This window comes from Macrobrachium rosenbergii, chromosome 22 (genome assembly GCF_040412425.1).
Source record: "Macrobrachium rosenbergii isolate ZJJX-2024 chromosome 22, ASM4041242v1, whole genome shotgun sequence".
Classification (NCBI taxonomy): Eukaryota; Metazoa; Arthropoda; class Malacostraca; order Decapoda; family Palaemonidae; genus Macrobrachium; species Macrobrachium rosenbergii.
Window position 1 is genome coordinate 2227291 of NC_089762.1, and position 19521 is coordinate 2246811.

General features: G+C 38.8%; 1 protein-coding gene across 1 annotated transcript in view; it reads right to left on the reverse strand.

The window, feature by feature from the left end:
• LOC136850529 (prohormone-1-like) overlaps positions 1-19521 on the reverse strand; it is a 139511-nt gene that overhangs the window by 37093 nt on the left and 82897 nt on the right. Inside the window, exon 3 of the mRNA XM_067124115.1 lies at positions 16852-16866. Coding sequence (XP_066980216.1) covers positions 16852-16866 — 15 coding nt within the window. The remainder of the gene's footprint in view (positions 1-16851; positions 16867-19521) is intronic.

Below are 19521 nucleotides of genomic sequence, written 5' to 3' on the forward strand. Positions count from 1 at the left end.
AGGAAAACTACTGAGACGGCTATTTGTCTGTCCGCCCGCACTTTTTCTGTCCGCCCTCACATCTTAAAAACTACTGAGGCTAGAGGGCTGCAAATTGGTATGTTGATCGTCCACCATCCAGTCACCAAACATACCAAATTGCAGCCCTGTAGCCTCCTTAGTAGTTTTTCTTTTATTTAAGGTTAAAGCTAGCCATAATCAAGGTGCCAAGAACACAGGCCACCACGGGGCCGTGACTGAAAGTTTCATGGGCTGCGGCTGAGATTTTCATGGACCGTGGCTGAGAGTTTCGTAAAGCATTACACGCTGTACAGAAAACTCGATTGCGACGAAGAAACTTCGGCGCACTTTGTACTTGTTTAAGCTCGCTCCTCATCTCTCTCATGAGAACCTAGGTGCAAATCACGAAGTTCGGACGCAGTGAGAAAAGATGGAGCAGATAAAATGGTGGTGAGTCACCTTGCGTGTACTTTTATTCTTGGATGACCATCATTTTTTTTCCCCAGACGGGGCAGATTATTATAAAAAAATAGCATCACGAAGTTATACAAAGGCGGAGAGAGAGACCCTCGGATCCAAAAATAGAAGGAAGGGCGGCTGATTAGTCTGTTACGTATCTTTCCGCAGTCATCGATGAACCGAACAAGGCGTGAGATACATTCTCACAGAAATGAAAAAGAAGAGATGATAAAAAAAGACCTGTATTCAGAGTACGAGCCACGCTCCAGTGTTTACCTCGAGTTCCTCCGATTAAAAGATTTAAAGGATTTGAACCCCGTAGGGGCGTTAGCGCTGTCAGTGCACCTCGTGCGGTTTACTGCAGGCATTGCTAAACGTTCTTTGCAGCGTCCCTTCGGCTAGCTGCAACCCCTTTCGTTCCTTTTTACTCTACCTCCTCTCATATTCTCTTTCTTCCATCTTACTTTCCACCCTCTCCTAACAAGTATTTCATAGTGCAACTGCGAGGTCTTCCTCCTGTTACACCTTTCAGACCTACCTCCTCTCAATTTCCTTTCCAGCGCTGAGTGACCTCTTAGATCCCAGTGCTTGGCCTTTGGCCTAAACTCTATACATTCAATTCAATTCCGTATTCTGAAGGATTTGAAAAATGTGAAACTCCTGTATAATTTCCATTTTTTTCAGTGTGTGTAACAATAACAGTACTGGTTTTAAAACTTGCAATTTAAGCACAGATCCCAAGTTGTTGCGCCCTGTAGGGGGCATTGCCATCAGTGCACCTCACGAGATGCACTGTAGGCATTACTTAAGGGTCTTTGCAGCGTCCCTTCGGCCCCTAGCTGCAACTGCTTTCTTTCCTTTTACTGTACCTCCGTTCATATTCTCTTTCTTCCATCTTACTGTCCACCCTCTCCTGGCAACTGATTCATAATGCAACTGCTTTGAGGTTTTCCTCCTGTTACACCTTTCAGACCTTTCACTGCCAATTTCTGTTTCGGCGCCGAATGGCCTTAGTTGCCCCAGCGCTTGGCATGTATGCGTGAAATCTATAAATCAATCAACCAGTCAACCAAGTCTTTGCGTCTCAGGTTCCCGAGAGAATTTTTGCAAAAGAAGACAAAGAACCCAATGCCGGGGAAAACTTCGTTTGGCGCGGTGAGAGAATCACATCAGGACAATCTTAATCTAATGCGCGCTCATTTACTTCTGTCCTTCTATTAATGACTTCCTTTCAGCGGCTCCATTCAAGATTTCGTAACCACGACTCATTCGAGGGAAGATATGAATATTAACAAGAGCTTCATTACGGAAGCTCGACTTCCACCGAGTCTCTCTCTCTCTCTCTCTCTCTCTCTCTCTCTCTCTCTCTCTCTTTGTCGTGTCGAATGCTTCGTTCGCTTTCGGTAATGGCGCCACTTCCCTCTCAATAGAAAGGCAATCAGCTGCTTATGTTATTTTAAACTCGTCGGATAAAGAGTAAGTCCATTTTTCATTTCACGGACTCTGTCAATCAAACCGAACCCTCACATGACAAAGAAAATGTGACTTAATTATCAACGCAAGTGATCTGAAGTTTTCGTTTTTCATTTATCTTTAAATTATATATATATATATATATATATATATATATATATATATATATATATATATATATATATATGTGTGTGTGTGTGTGTGTGTGTGTGTGTACGTGTGTGTGTGTGTGTGTATTTTAGCTGAAGCCAGTTGGAGAGTTCAAAATGAAACGACAGAGTGCCAAGTACTTTGTGTATTTTATTACATCTTCAGGCGTAAAATCACGCGCTTACTTTTGTGATTCCTTAATATGTGTATGTGTGATATATATATATATATATATATATATATATATATATATATATATATATATATATATATAAATTTATATATATTTGAATGAAGAATTAGCCTTGTCTTATCAGGCCAATTGCGAAAATTTAGGTCTTTCTTATAAATCAGCTCCACAGAAACAGATACACAGTGGTTGCCGAAGTCCAGGATATATTTGGGGAAGGCGTTTCTTTTCTTCTTCTGCTTCCCAACACAAGAGTCGGTGAAATTTTTGTTATAACCTGTCCTTGACGAATTCGCTGTTCCTTAGAACAATTAGAACACGAGGAGGGCACCAAGAATCTCCCATATTTTACAGGTAGATCGATATACTCTTCTATTAATCAGAGGTGACACGGGTTACCAACTACAGGCCTCTATCAGACAGCAGTATTTGAAAAAACTTTCGTCTTCGTTCGAAAAGAGGGGAAAAAGGAAAGTTCAGTTCAGTTTTGTCGAATATCAGGATCCCAACTTTCACACTGCCGCTCTTTTTGTGAAATACTGAATGACCGAGTTATATATAAGGACATTAAAAACAAAACAGAGTAAGTTTGTATGTGAAATTCCACCGCGGCGTCTAGACAGGAATTATCTATCTATCTATAATAATAAAATCCGAGCGAATCTTGTTTGCCCTCCCCTGGGTGACAGTAAGGGAGGCATGACATAGCCACCCACCCCCTGCAAACCGGTTTGTCCGCCCTGGGTGGGGCGGGGTAGTTAAGGGAGCGGGAGGGTAGGGGAGACATCCACCCTCCTCTTTACCTGTTTGGAGGGGAGGGTAGGGGAATGGATGAGTAGGGAAGACATCCATCCTCCTCCTGTAAACCTGTTTGTCCGCCCGAGTGGGGGTCGGGTTAGGTAGGGGAAGGGTAGGGGGGACATCCACCCTCCTCCTGTAGATCTGTTTGTCCGCCCCTGATGGGAGAGCAGGGGAGACAGCAGCGCCAGGTTCCAACACTTGTAACGCGTGCCAACAAGCTCGTGAATAATAATAGTTAATCTAAAAACAATACCAAGCCAATAATTAACTTTAAACCATTCATTCATGCCCAGTTGAAGAAAAATCATTCAAACAATAGTTGCCTATGGCAGTGTATAACTTTTTTTTTTTGCCGTGTATAATCCAGACTGAAAGGAATAGGGGGTTGGAATGATGTGCATAAATAGAATGTTAGAAGGTACTTTTCTTTGTTGATCGTATGAATAAAGTTATTCTTTCCTCTAATCGGAAGTCAGCAGATTGCGTCTTGAGAACTTTTCTGTGCAGGCAATAGCACCAAAATATCAGGGGGGCCCCTCTACCTCGGACCGCTGGTCTGGAAAGAGCTTTACTCGCGTGGGTGGCTCTTGCTTCCTAAACTTTGCATGATGGAAAAAAAAAAGCATTAGCAAAACATTATAGAAACTGATTTATCCAACCTTAAGAAAGGAGTTCAGATTTAAGTATATCTTAGTTTAACAGAGCACTGAGCTGATTAACAGCTCTCCTAGGGCTGGCCCAGAAGGATTAGATTTATTTTTACGTGGCTAAGAACCAATTGGTTACCTAGCAACGGGACCTACAGAGATTTGGAATCCGAACCACATTATAGCGAGAAATGAATTTCTATCACCAGAAACAAATTCCTCTTGTTCTTCACTGGCCGGTCGGAGATTCGAACTGGCGACCAACAGAGTGGTAGCTGAGAACGGAACCCGCTCACCCAGCGAAGAACTAAGGGGTTCAGAGCACAAGTCTGAATGTTGCCAGAGACAAAGGGAGAACTAAAACCAAATAAAGGCAAGATCTGGAGATTTCTAGAGAACAATTGCCACCAAGAATTCTTTAGTGGTATCGGCAACACTGTGTTTAGAAAAGTAGACGAATAACAATTGTGAAATAGAGTTGAAGAGAGTCTTGGTTCCGTTCCATGACCTGGAACAGACCATGTCTTGCGTGTTTCCTTCCGTAGGAGGGAAATATGCAAGACTATGGGGTGGTAGTACCGTCAGTGCACCTCATGCGGTAGGCATTACTGTACCTCCGTTTATATTCATTTTCTTCCATCTTACTTTCCACCCTCTCCTATCAATTGATTCATAGTGCAACTGCGAGGTTTTCCTCCTGTTACACCTTTAAAGCCTTTTTACCGTTAGTTTCCACTTCAGCGCTGAATGACCTCATAGGTCCCAGGGCTTGGCATTTGGTCTAAATTCTATACTCTATTCTATTCTTGTATATTTCTCATCCCTTTCCCCAGCCATGTTCTCCTCCGACAGTGTGGAACACGCAGGAGATTTCTTATTGTTATTCCTTGAATAACATTAATTCTGTCGTGTTGATGTATAATCCCTTTTCATGATGGCTCTTATACACTGCGGGTGAGTTTTTTGCAAGTAATTAAAGCCCAGTGAAGACTGTATTATCCCAGGCCTCTAAAATAAAGCGTAAAGTTTATGATTATATCCACGCACCTAAAACTGCCGCTTCGACCGGTATTTTGTAATAAAAAGCTCAGAGACAAAAACGGCTGCAGTGTGATCATTTATTTTCCGCCTCACTGAGAGGCCCCTCGCTACGTGGAATACTCTGTGACGGAAATTCTGCCGCCTATCCAACCTTAACGAATTATTTATCTGCAGCCCCTTGATGCCTCGCTCTCTGATAACATTTGGGAGGAGTTAAACGAGATTTTAGCAGACTCATCTTGTTAGATCCAAGCATCAGATACGTTAAAAAGGTCAGTGAACTTTTCTAAAGCAATTCTCAAATACAAGTTTGTTTTAGTACTTCTCACGCGTACACTTCCTGACCAGAACTCGTCGTATCGTTCATTTTAAATGTTTTCGTCTTCCCATCTTCCTAAGGAGTTCTTTGGAGACTTGGAATTCGGTTCCTGGATGTCTCAGAATTCAAAAGGACCATGCATTTGACCAGGTTAGGTATGATCACCTCTCGAGTGACTGTCATCTCACTGATATATAGATATGTATAACTGAATCACGAAAATATGGAACGTGATGAATATATAAATAGAAACAAAATCCACGAAGGAAAGAGAAACAACGGAATGCTGCAAGGCCTTTCGACTGTCGTCCTTTACTTAGTCTGCTAACGTCGAAAGGCCTTGCAGCACTCCGTTGTTTCTCTTTCCTTCATGGAATTTGTCTTTATTGATATATATATATATATATATATATATATATATATATATATATATATATATATATATATATATATATATATATATATATATATATATATATATATTGTCTGTAATCTTGACAGCTGGGTTGGAGAAGACACTGATGGTTTCCTCACCTTGTTTTTTTTCAAGTTTCTAACTTGATACCTCCAAAGTTTAGTAGATTCTATAGACTTTTATGTTGACGTAGTATCTTTGAGGATGAGCGCAAGTTTAGTAATACAGTGCCTGTTCCAAAGAGCGGCATATCTGCAGACTGCAGTAACTACAGGCCAATCTCTATTTTCCCTATGCTCTCCAAAGTTGCTGAAAACTTATTCTTAAGCCCCTATATAAGCATGTTGAACCTAAAGCATTGTTGTCAATATGCATACAGGAAGCAGTCAGGTGCCTGTGATGCTCTTTTAGACTTGACATGCCATCTGCAAGGGAACCTTGATAAGTGTTTTGAGTGCAGAGTAATTCAGATAGGTTTCAGCTATGCTTTCAATTTAGTAAATCACAAGGTACTTATTTATAAACTTCAGGATCTTGGAGTGAGTGGATATGTTTTATGATTACTTCAAGATTTCCTTACAGGTAGGCAGCAGCGAGTTGCTGTGGACGGGATCCTTAGTGAACCAAAACCTATTGTGTCTGGGGTTCCACAGGGCAGTGTTCTTGGCCCACTGTTATTTTTAGTGTATGCGCGTGCTGTGGACGGGATCTTTAGTGAACCAAGACCTATTGTGTCTGGGGTTCCACAGGGTAGTGTTGTTGGCCCTCTGTTATTTTTAGTGGATACGCATGACATGGTTGTTGGCCTGGAAAACAATATTGTTCAGTATGCCGATGCAACATTTGTGGGTGTAGTAGTCTCCACTTTTGAGAATGAAGCTGCCCTCAGCCTCAATTGGGACATGGACCGGGTCAGGCCAGAAATGGTTCTCAACCAGACAGGAATTTCAGAGTTTCAAGAGGGAAATTGTGACCACAGATTGGCAGGCTCAAACTGGCTCTAGGACCACACAAAACGCAGTGTGCATCGGATTTTTAGTATTATATGCATATTATTTGGAATGCACCTTTTGAGGCAGACAATTTTGGGGAAAGGTGTTGGGACTGACATTCTGACATATGGTGGAGGAGTGCATGGGGCAAAAAAGGTTGAGAACCACTGGGTGGGGTATGTGGCTGAACTCCAGTAAAACGAAAACACTGTTGATTAGCAGATCTCATACAGATTTCCCACCCCATCCTCCCCTTCAGGTGGATGGGGCTTTGCTGAACAAGTCTGAAGCTTTCACTATTTTAGGTGTAACCTTTGACTCTCATCTAACTTTTGAGAAACATCTAATGAAAGTTTCAGCAAATGCTGCACGAAAGTTGGGTATTGTTCTTAAGGCCTGATATATTTATAACAGTGATAAAATCAATGCAACCTGTTTCAGGGCATTTTTACTCCCTTTGCTAGAATATTGTTCTCCGGCGTGGATGTCTGCTTCTGCCAGAGATTTATCTCTTTTAGATAGAGTGGTTCTTTGTGGGTCACATAGTGAGAAGACAAGAAATAGAACATCTCTCTCTCACTGGTAAAATCAATGGAAGGAGGGCGAGAGGAAGACCTAGACAAAAATATATGGGTGGATTGGTGAGACTGACTGGAGGAAGAATGTCTGCAGCTCAGTTGCTGCAGAGAGCCCGAAATAGAGAGGAGTGGCGAGCCATGAATGCCGACATCCTTGGGGATATGGCACCTGGATGATGATGATGATGGTTCGTGGTGGTAGGTTTCTGTTTCCTAATAGTAGCAGTTATGAATTGGACCATCGACGGATGGTCTCTTGTCTGTCACTTTTTCTTAAGTTGTATTTCAACAGAGATCTTTCACATTCACAATTGATCCTTGATCCCCTTTACCCGCCGAGAGCAACCAGATTCGCTGAACAGCAGCAACAATATGCAGTAAATGTTCCTCGCTGTCGAACTTCTCAGTTCCAGAGGTGCTGTATTCCTCACACCGTTGGACTGTGGAACAGCCTCCGTGAGGATGTCGTGCAATTGGAATTCCAGAGGTTCAGGCGAAGGTGCAATGCATTAATACCTTAATACTATTCTCCTTAAATTTTAATACTTTTTTATCTATTTGTTAACTTATTAATTTATTTTTTTTTTCTTTTTTAATAAGTGGGATTTCTTCTTTCTGTATTACCCTTTACCTCCTCTTACTTCTTCCTAATGAATACCTTAATATTCTTTGGAAGCTTCAATTTAAAAGTCAGTGGCCCTTTGGCAGGCTTGTTCCATGTGAATGGGGTTCATCTTTTGAATAATAATAATAATAATATATGTGTGTATATATATACATACAAGAATGTATGTATATGTATATATATATATATATATATATATATATATATATATAATATATATATATATATATATATATATATATATCATCGCCTTCAACATCGCTTGACACATGACTTTCTTGTGCTTTGTCTTTTACAAATCTCCACTCACTTCCAACCTCCAGGTAGGTCCAAGCCATCCTCATCTCCCTTTCACCGTTATCTCAACTAATTATGGGACTTCTTTAATCTCCCTTATGGTATCACATCTATTCCTATTCTGTCATCTGACTCTTAATATTCTACTTAATGCTTCATTCCTGTAGGTATATAAGTAGTTTCATTGTCGTGACTTGATTCGTGCTCGAACATCAATACAGGTCGTACTAGACTCATTGGGAGTCAGATAGCAGAATAAAAATAGATATGATACCATAAGTAGTTGAGGTAACGATGCAAGGGAGATGAGGATGGCTTGGACCTACCTGGAGGTTGGAAGTGAGTAGAGATTTGTAGAAGATAAAGCACAAGAAAGTCATGTGTCAAGCGATGATTTATATATATATATATATATATATATATATATATATATATATATATATATATTATTATTATTATTATTCAGAAGATGAACCCTATTCATATGGAACAAGCCCACCATAGGGGCCACTGACTTAAAATTCAAGCTTCCAAAGAATATTAAGGTGTTCATTAGGAAGAAGGAAAAGGAGGTAAAGTAAAATACAGAAAAAAGAGATCCCTCGTATTAAAAAGAAAAAAATAAATAAATTAATAAATTTACAAATAGATAAAAATGTATTAAAATACAAGGAGAATGGTATTAGGGCAGTAATGCACTGCACCTTCGCTTGAACTTCTGCATGCAGTTTCATTCATTTCGGACTCCAAAGCTTATTCAACCTGCCAGCTTTTGATTTGTCAATCTTTCACTAAATTCCGGCCCAAGAGAACCTGTGCTGGATGCCACCGTTCCTAAATATTGGGAAGATTCAGCCTCGGCAATCCTTCCTCCATCTAATGTTTTCATCCATTTCCGCACACCCTGTCCTCATTACTTGTGAATTTCTTAAATTTACTTTCCATAGATTTAGATTTTCTTATTTTTCTTTTTGAGTGGTGTATTCTACCAAGCGAGGTTTGTAAATACCATGGTGTTTTGCTGATTGAAGCAGTATCATCTGCGTATTTTAGTTAGGTCAACTTTCTGTCGTCACTCCAAGCTAAACCTTGCCTTTGTTCTCCGACCACTTTATTCGGTATAAAATCTCTGAGAAAGACGAAGGGGAAAGGTAAAATAACATTAACTTGTTTCTTAACTTTGAGCTTGGATTATTTCGACTAGTTTTACACACACACACACACACGTGTGTATGTATATATATATATATATATATATATATATATATATATATATATATATATATATATATATATATATATATATATATATATTTGTGTATATATGTGTGTGTATATATACTATATATATATATATGCGTGCGTATGTTTGTGTATACGCGCAAGTTGCAAAGATGCAGCCGATCACGATGAATGGCAAAAATAAGTGACGAAGGAGAAAGTGATCAGTGAACCTGATTACGCGGTTTAACAGCTATTTCTTTTTATCCTTCGTGGCAAAATTCGGCCATTCTTCCTTCCTTTTCCTGTTTCTCGTTTGCCTCCAAGGGCTTAGTCCTTAAAAAAACAAAGTGTGGGTTCCCGTTTCATCGCCCTTGGCCCGTAGGAAAAATATTGTGAGAGGAAAGTAGTGTACAATTGGGACAACGGAGTGTCCTCTACTTCTGAAGACACCGCATTTCCCTCAACAGGCTGCCTCGAAGGCTCGGGAATAAATTAAAGTGGACTGTCATCAAGGTTCTTCGCAGCTTCCAAAGGCCCCTAGCTGCAACCCCTTTCGTTCCTTTTACTGTACCTCCTTTCACATTCTCTTTCTCCGATCTTACTTTCCTCAACCCTCTCTTAACGATTGATTCATAGTGCAACTGCGAGGTCTTCCTCCTGTTACACCTTTCAGACCTTTTTACTGTCAATTTCCGTTTCAGCGCTGAATGACCTCGTAGGTGCCAGTGCTTGGCCTTTGGCCTAAACTCTGCATATATTCCACACCCGTGGCTGGAAAATGTGCTAATGGCCATTACTTGTGCTAAACGGTTCGTCCTCGTGAAACCATGATGGCCGTCGAGGATTGAGTTATCGGCTATGCGGAAGCCGCAAACTTGATGTAATTGAGTGATATTAACGAAATCACAGCAGCCGAGAGGCTGACAGGCAAACGAGAAGATAGTTAACGGGGTAACTGGGTGAGAGAGAGAGAGAGAGAGAGAGAGAGAGAGAGAGAGAGAGAGAGAGAGAGAGAGAGAGAGAGCTGACTAAAAAAAGGTACTCAGCTCTTTACGGTTTTGGAAAACAGCCGAAAAAATATTTTTCGATCTGTCCTATATTTACCGCCTGTCTGGGATAACACCCGGGTTAAAATTTCTGCATCGTCCAAAATTTGTAAATACGCCCACAGCTTTGAGAATCAGTTGTGGAACGCTGAAGAGAAATTGACCTATGAAGGATCTTGGTTTTTCATTTCAGGGCGAAATCACAATCCCTGTCTCCCGGAATGAATCTGTGAAGGATCTTTTTTTTTTTTTTTTTTTTTTTTTTTCATTTCAGGGCGAAATCACAAAAATCGTTGTTTTCCGGAAAGAACTCAAACACTGATTTTCCCCTCAAATCTTGGAGCAGCCAACGAATACACTCGTCAACAGCACTGCGTTTGAAACGGTGTCTAGTGACAGAAGCATTCGTTTCTGGTTGTCTGAAGACGCTTCGGGACAGACTGGAGAATTTCGTTCTGTACTGTCATTCAGATCATCAGAGACTACTAAACACCCTCTAGAAGTATGTCCTTTTACTGTACCTCCATTCATATTATCTTTCTTCCATCTTGCTATCCTTAACCCTCTCCTCACAATTATTTCATAGTGCAACTGCTTGAGGTTCCCCTCCTGTTACACCTTTCAGACCTACCTAACTCAATTTCCTTTCCAGCGCTGAACGACCTCATAGGTTACAGTGCTTGGCCTTTGGCGTAAACTCTGCATTCCAGTCCATTCCATTCTAGAAGTATGTACCCTAGCTGTTCAAGACAAGGATTACATGCTTTTACAGCATTATCTTCTTGAGTACCTCAACGGGCGTCCAGCTTACACCAGTTGCTCTTTCCTGGGATGCAGTTCGATTGTTTTGAATGCTAGCTCCTGCGGCAGGGCGCACTTACAGTGTATACTGTAGATGAAGAAGCAATAGCCTATTCTGATCTACCTGCAGAGGACTTCCAGACCTTAAAAATCCTTTCAAATTGAATAAATAACGAGAGGAATAGGATCTCTAACGTGGTAATGACATTGTAAGTAATTTAACGTCGTATCCACTTCTGGCCGGCATCATTACAAGCAGTTATTAGCCAGATGTGCTCTTAACTCAGTAAGGATTAGTCTTCGCAGTTAGCCAGTGGGCGTGCAATATCTAGTCTTTATGGTGTTATTTGAATATAAATAAATATATGCATATATATCTATATAATATATATACAGTATATATGTATGAATGTGTATGATGTATATATATATATATATATATATATATATATATATATATATATATATGTGTGTGTGTGTGTGTGTGTGTGTGTGTGTGTGTCTCTTCAACACCCAGCCTTTTCACATTGATTTCACGAAGTGCTCCACTAACCAGGTTTCTTTTTTTTACATGTAATCTACTTCTTATACATCTCTTTACCGTACCCAGGCCTATTGAAGGACCCATGACTGGATTTTTCGCATCATAACCATCTTTTAAAAACATGCGATGGGGGGGGAGCGGGCTGCAATTTCCATGCTCTGGAAATGGCCAGAATGCTACTACTTTTTTTCTACATGAGTTAAGATGATTTTATAAGTGTCGATATAAAATAAAGTTCGAATCCAAAATATTACCAGCTATGGATGAAGACTACAAAGATTTCAAATTCATTTCATAGCAACGAGACGCAGACTGCGGTATTGGCGAGACTGTATCATGTAAATTTCCCATTTTATATTCGCCATCCTCTCTGCTCTGGCTCTCCTAGTGCAATTTGAGTCGCTGTATTGCAAACTGATATTGGGAATTCGCGAAATAATAATTCGTCGTATGTAGAATTAATCATAATCATTATTCTCATTATGGGTGCAGCCAAAGTACTGAGGTCTCTCATAGGAATGGACAGCGGTATTAGATTTTTTTCGAATCTGAAGTTGGGAATCAGTGATATCATTTCATACATTTGAAAATGGTCTCCACAAAAACTTCGATTCATGTGCTTACTATCACTGCTCGATTTCTGCAGGAGATGGTAGGTATGTATATATATATATATATATATATATATATATATATATATATATATATATATATATATATACATATATATATATGTGTATATGTATATATATATATATATATATATATATATATATATATATATATATATATATATATATATATATTACTAACAGGATCTCATTCAAACTGGACGGTATCTAATGGAGTATTTCTTCAGAAAAAGTTACCAGCTTTCTTGGACAAACAGTCCACATTATCAAGTATCCGTACAATCAATAATGAGGACTGTTTGTCCAAGAAAGCTTGTAACTTTTTCTGAATAAGTACTCCATTAGATACCATCCAGTTTGAATGAGGTCCTGTTAGTAATTCTACCAATGCACAGAACAATTGTGTATGTGATAAAGTTAGTATATATATATATATATATATATATATATATATATATATATATATATATATATATATATATATATATACTGTATATTTAAATGAAACGAAGAATCAAGTCATGGAGTCTTCTGTGTTCAGTCTGACAGAGATGTTGGGTAGGGGAGATGGAAGCTCTTGCCATATTGAGGGTAGTCTGGGTATGCGTAGAAGAGCACCGCTATGTTAATCCAAAGGCCAATGATTTAAAGTTTGATGGGAAATGTTTATGATTCAGGAATAGAAGAGAACAGAGATGGGAAAGTTCCTTAAACGATCTGAATATGCGTCTGGCCTGGTTTAGAGAGGGAGAAGAAACTGTGGCCATTTTAGAAAAGCTAAGTGGTGCAGTTGGGGAAGGATCCCATCAAGTGGACGTGAATGTCTTATGGAAATGCATTCTCAAAAAAAAAAAAAAAGTAGACGTGGAGAAAAGAAAAAGCTTATGAGTTTCCATTTTGGGATAGAGGAAATTGACGCGAAAGTTGATTGATGCAATCACGAGAAAAGGACGATGTGGCGTAAACCTTAACCGTGCAACATTACTTGGTTATTGCAGAGACATAAATAGGGTGAATTTTTGGTTGGAGAGAAATGGTTCAAACCGTAGCAAGAAATGTAATTATGATAAATGAGAAAATGGGAAGGGTAAATAGCATAAATAAAGAAGTGGACGAGAGGTCATCTGGGGTTAATAAGGGAACAGAAAGAACCACTTGAGGAAATATGGAATGTGAAGTTTAGAAAGGGGAGAGCGGTAGTAAAGAAGAGGAACAATAACGTAGGCAAGGACAAAGTGAGACAACGAAGTTTGCCGACGCTAAAATTGTATTGGTATATTTGGTGACATAACCCAGGGAGAAAAGAATTTGTACTTCGTAGGAAAAACAGTAAACGATTTATGTGGCTTGAAAAATGTGAATATAAAAAGTCACGCGTGTAAAAGTTTAAAAAATTCACATTAAGTGGCTTGAAAAATGTGAATATAAAAAGTCACGCGTGTAAAAGTTTAAAAAATTCACATTAAGTGGCTTGAAAAATGTGAATATAAAAAGTCACGCGTGTAAAAGTTTAAAAATTCACATTAAGTGGCTTGGAAAATGTGAATATAAAAAAAAGTCACGCGTGTAAAGGTTTAAAAATTCACATTAAGTGGCTTGAAAAATGTGAATATAAAAAAAGTCACGCGTGTAAAAGTTTAAAAATTCACATTAAGTGGCCTTGAAAAATGTGAATATATAAAAAGTCACGCGTGTAGAAGTTTAAAAAATTCACATTAAGTGGCTGGAAAAATGTGAATATAAAAAAAAAGTCACGCGTGTAAAAGTTTAAAAAATTCACATTAAGTGGCTTGAAAAATGTGAATATAAAAAAAAGTCACGCGCGTAAAAGTTTAAAAAATTCACATTAAGTGGCTTGAAAAATGTGAACATAAAAAAAAGTCACGCGTATAAAAGTTTAAAAAATTCACATTAAGTGGCCTTGAAAAATGTGAATATAAAAAAAGTCACGCGTGTAAAAGTTTAAAAAATTCACATCAGCCAAGTTTCACAAACTTCGACAAAGAAAAGCCGTCTACAAAGAATGCAGCCCAGTGTATTTTGTCAAGTTCTTAAACGAAGGGGATAGGCGAGAAGATCTGCACGACGAAGGAATTGTAGGAGTTAATGACACTTTCCGAATGCTTGCCGCACTGACAGTTGAGGATGAAAGGGCAGTTCAGATGTTGGAGAATGAAAAGGCCCCGAAAGAGAAAGGATTACAGGCGAGGTGGTGGAGTGTGGGAAAGAACTTGTCTGGAACATGTGATGGGAAAATACTCCTGCCGTTACGGGAAACATGATAAAAGATTTCTGTAGCATTTGTGAAGACGTAACATTACTTAGTTTAACTAGGCAGGTCTATGCAAATGGGTGCGTGGATTGAATCTGTTTCCACCAAACAGTTACTGGAGAATTTTTAGATGAAAGGATACATTTTATGAAGCTTACATGGACTCAGAATAAATAATTATACCTTAGTTTAACCAGACCACTGAGCTGATTAACAGCTCTCCTAGGGCTGGCCCGAAGGATTAGACATATTTTACGTGGCTAAGAACCAATTGGTTACCTAGCAACGGGACCGACAGCTCACTGTGGAATCCGAACCACATTATGGCGAGAAATTAATTTCTATCAACAGAAATAAATTCCTCTAATTCTTCATTGGCCGGCTGGAGGATCGAACACGGGCCCAGCAGAGTGCTAGCCGAGAACTATACCGACGCGTCCAACGAGGAACTACTTGGACTCAGAGGAAAGCAATAATGAAATGGATTTCATACGTAAGGTGAAGGTTGATGAGGGTGAATGGTGCACCGGGTGATTTGACAGCAACAATCTGAAGCTTTAGTTATGAAAATAATTGGGTATGAAACATGGCTGTATTATGTTTTCCTGTCTATTGAGTATTTTAAGAATGCCAATATGAGAAGTGTGAGAGAATATTCAGAGATGAGAAAAGAAATGTAAATGGAGTGGCTGATTTTTGCAGGCAGTGCAGCTTTGATTGGTGGTGGTGAACACAGACTGAAAGACCTGTGAAAGACCTGTGAAAGAGGTCGTGTAGATTGACAAGAGTAAGATTAGAAGACAACAGGAAAACTGAAAAATGGACCAGTAGATGTTGTTATGGGTGGGGAAAGATTGGGAGGGGCTGTTTGTACCTCGTGAAGTAATGCAAGTGGACATTATTAGGAGAGATCAAATCAGAAACTTGCTAAGTACAGTAAGGAAAGTGGCAGGATCTCCTCATAGTGTCTGAAAGATATTAAAAAAGGTGTCATTGAGCCAATTCTCCTTTGCGAAAGTTCGATGTGGTCTTGAATGCTGACAAAAGCCTGCAGAATATTTTCTGTATAATACAGTAAAAGTAAGAACGGATATGAACTTTCCAGAACTGTAAAGATAACAAAATGGTACAAAATGTTAGCAAAAAGGCAGAAATGTGCTAGTGTGCTTTTGAGGAAGTCCAGAGGACATGGGCTGGTAAGAAGGGCGTGACTTGGAAGGAAAGGAAAGAGGACAAGGAAACGAAAAATTGGCTGAATAGACGGAGTGGATGAAGCAATAAATTGGAACGACCACAGTATCCTGGAATAATGTGATTGCGTGCAGAACAGACGTGCGTAGGATAGAGTGCGTTGGGTGGGCTTTGCGAAGTGTTGCTAATGAACCTTCTGTGTGTGCATATGAAGAAAGATATATATATATATATATATATATATATATATATATATATATATATATATATATATATATATATGCGTGTGTGTATGCATGTATGTATGTATACACAAACTATATAAGTAAGATGTAAGGCAGAGAATGTGAACGGAGGTATAGCAAAAAAAAAATGCAAGGAGTTGCAGCAGTGGGCCGAATGGATACTGCAAAAACCTTTAGTAATGCCTACAGTGTGAAGGGCACTATATACATACAAGGGCATATATATATATATATATATATATATATATATATATATATATATATATATATATATATATATATATATATACATATTTGCCTTTATGTATACATGCATAACGTTCCATGTCTTCGTGATTCAGTTATACATCTGTATATATATATATATATATATATATATATATATATATATATATATAGAGAGAGAGAGAGAGAGAGAGAGAGAGAGAGAGAGAGAGAGAGAGAGAAGGCTGGAAACCGATACGCGTAGACACACACCCAAACACTTCTGTTGCCCATACACCGTGTGGTACGCTTCGCAGCCTCTCATAAACCCACCGTTGGAATAATTCGGAATCAAATTCCCATTTCCCTTCCTGCATCGCAAACATAAGCGGCATAATGTTGAAGCATTGTTCCCCTCCGAGGATTTCTCCAGGTAACCCGGAGATATGTTTTTCTTTTCATCTGAATTCGATGAGGGGTCGGGGAGAGAGAGAGAGAGAGAGAGAGAGAGAGAGAGAGAGAGAGAGAGAGAGAGAGAGAGAGGAGAGAGAGACTGGGTCACTGAAATACCATTAGATATTTTGGACGTTTTTCCGATTCAGGATGGAATCTGCTTTTGTGTTGTGGGGGAAAGGAGAGTGTTATTTTTCTTACGATGAATTTAATTACGTCTTTTTACCTGATAAGGGAGATTTGATTACTTACGTGATTCCCGTAAGGCTGAAAAAGAAGAAGTCATCAATGAGAATTGCTGGCCATTGCTTGGAACTCAGAAAGTTTGGTACATAGAATAACAGTAATTCACGTAATTTAAAAAAAAAAAAAAAAAAGAGGAAAAAGGTACAGAAAGGGAGCGGGTTTCTGAGTGATAGGAAATCACATAGCCTCTAAAATCAGTTTAATGAAATCTCAGTGTGAAAGTCTCTAATACATTCATGGTCTTTTTCGTTTCGAAGAAATAATTTACACAAAACACCAATTTATATTTTATATTTACATACACACACACACACATATATATATATATATATATATATATATATATATATATATATATATATATATATACATACATACATACTAGCTGAACAACCCGGCACTGCCCGGGAAAACTCTGAACAACAACCGATAAACTCTCTCTCTTTCTCTCTCTCTCCTATTAAGATAGTTGTTTCAATTACATTCCCACACTTTTAACATTTTATATTTCACTCCTTCTCACCTCCCATCCTTGTCGGGGCTGAACTTCGACTTTAGGGCATCGGGAGTGTTACTATTCATCTCAGCGACCTCGAAAACTGTGGACTAGACACTAATATCTGTCGTTTTAGGGTATTTTTACATGTCACCCCCTTTCCGCCCCCAACACCTTTGGTGCCAGTGATGTCCTCCTCACCCCCCTACAGTATTCTTTTCCAGACAGTAAGTCATATGTATACAAAGTTTGGTTGAAATTGCTTAATGCGTTTCAGAGTCATGCTGCAACATAAACACACACAGAGTACATACATACAATATCCATGTATATATAAATATATACATACATATATTATATATATACAGATATATATATATATATATATATATATATATATATATATATATATATATATATATATATATATATATATAAAGAGAAAGTTTTTGAACATATTTTTCGCCTCTTTCTGTGTGGAACTCAGACAAAGAAAAATCAAGGTTTTCAAAACAATATTCGAAGCTTTACACTAACAATTAAGGCATTCACTCAAGCAGCAAGTTTGCTTGAAGTATCTGGTATTTTTGTAAACCTGAGTGAGAACATGCTTTCAGCTGGCGACACATTCCTCATGGAAGTTCGTTATCACTTATCTCAAGGCTTAACAGGTGTACCCTTTAAGGAATATAGAAGTTACCAGGTGTACCCTTTCAGGAATATAGAAGTTACCATAAGTGCCATTTAAGGAGTATAGAAGTTATCATAAACACCATTTAAGGAATATAGAAGTTACCATAAATACCATTTAAGGAATATGGAAGTTTCATACCTCACTGTACAATTTAAAAAAAATTGTTTTTAATTTTCATTGCAATATCTATATTATGTACAAAACTATACTAGAGGCCTGACATGTACATGAAAGCGAAATTTGGCCAACTCACTTTTGAGTTGATCTCTTGACATGGCATTTAAACCTAACCTCTCACAATAGTCAGAATAAACCAAGAAAAGAAATGTTCCTACTTGAGGACTGAACTTACCTTTGGATCCAAGATCCAAGTAGGCTTACAAATATTTCTCGAATATTTATAAACCCACAAACAAAAGAGGTCCAACTTAACCGCATGATTAATTGAAGAAATCGAATCATATCGGAAATCAGTTTGAACTGCACCTCTCACAAGTCACCGAAATAACTAAAAAAAAAATTTATTTTTATAACCTAGCTGTTTGTATAACTTCTTACCACGTAGAGGGTTAGTGCCGTCAGTGCACCTCATGCGGTGCACTGTAGGCATTACTTAAGGTTCTGTGCAGCGTCTCTTTGGCCCCTTGCTGCAACCCCTTTCATTCCTTTTACTGTACCTCTGTCCATATTCTTTCTTCTATCTTACTTTCCACCCTCTCCTAACAATTGTGTCATAGTGCAACTGCGAGGTTTTCCTCTTGTTACACCTTTTGAACCTCTTACTCTCAATTTTCCTATCAGCGCTGAATGACCTCGTAAGTTCCAGCGCTTGGCCTCCAGCCTAAATTGTAAATTCTCTCTGTCTCTCTCTTTATGACTTCTTAATGCTGATAATAAAAACCATTAACGATACGCGCACACACGCACACACACACAGGGACGTCTGATTGTGTACGTGTATGCGTGTGTGTGCGTGTTTCTCATTCACCGGTGTATTCAGCAACATAAGAGCCAATGCACGAGTGTGCATGTGCATGTGCATAGGGAGGCATGCGTGCGCACTCGCTGCCAGGACTAATAAATGCAAAGAGGTGAAAAGGGTTTGCGATAGTTTTACATGAACCCTCCGCATGATGTATTCTTTGGCACGGCAGTATTTCCAGCGCAATAGTTTTTGGAATATTCCCTGTAAGACGCAAGGGAATGGCCCCCAAAAAATTCTCTCTCTCTCTCTCTCTCTCTCTCTCTCTCTCTCTCTCTCTCTCTCTCTCTCTCTCTCTCTCATATCCACTCGAAGCTTTTATGGCACGCTCGCATTTTGTATCTATTTTTGTCTTGACAAGAGAATTGCCCCACGAGTGTTGTATTTAGTTTTGATAAAGAATGTTTTATAGAAATAAGCTGTGCCGTAACTTCGTCGCTTTCTTCACTGGCAGCACTCATAGACGCCACGACTTTTAATAGATGCCAGAACGAGCGACAGTCT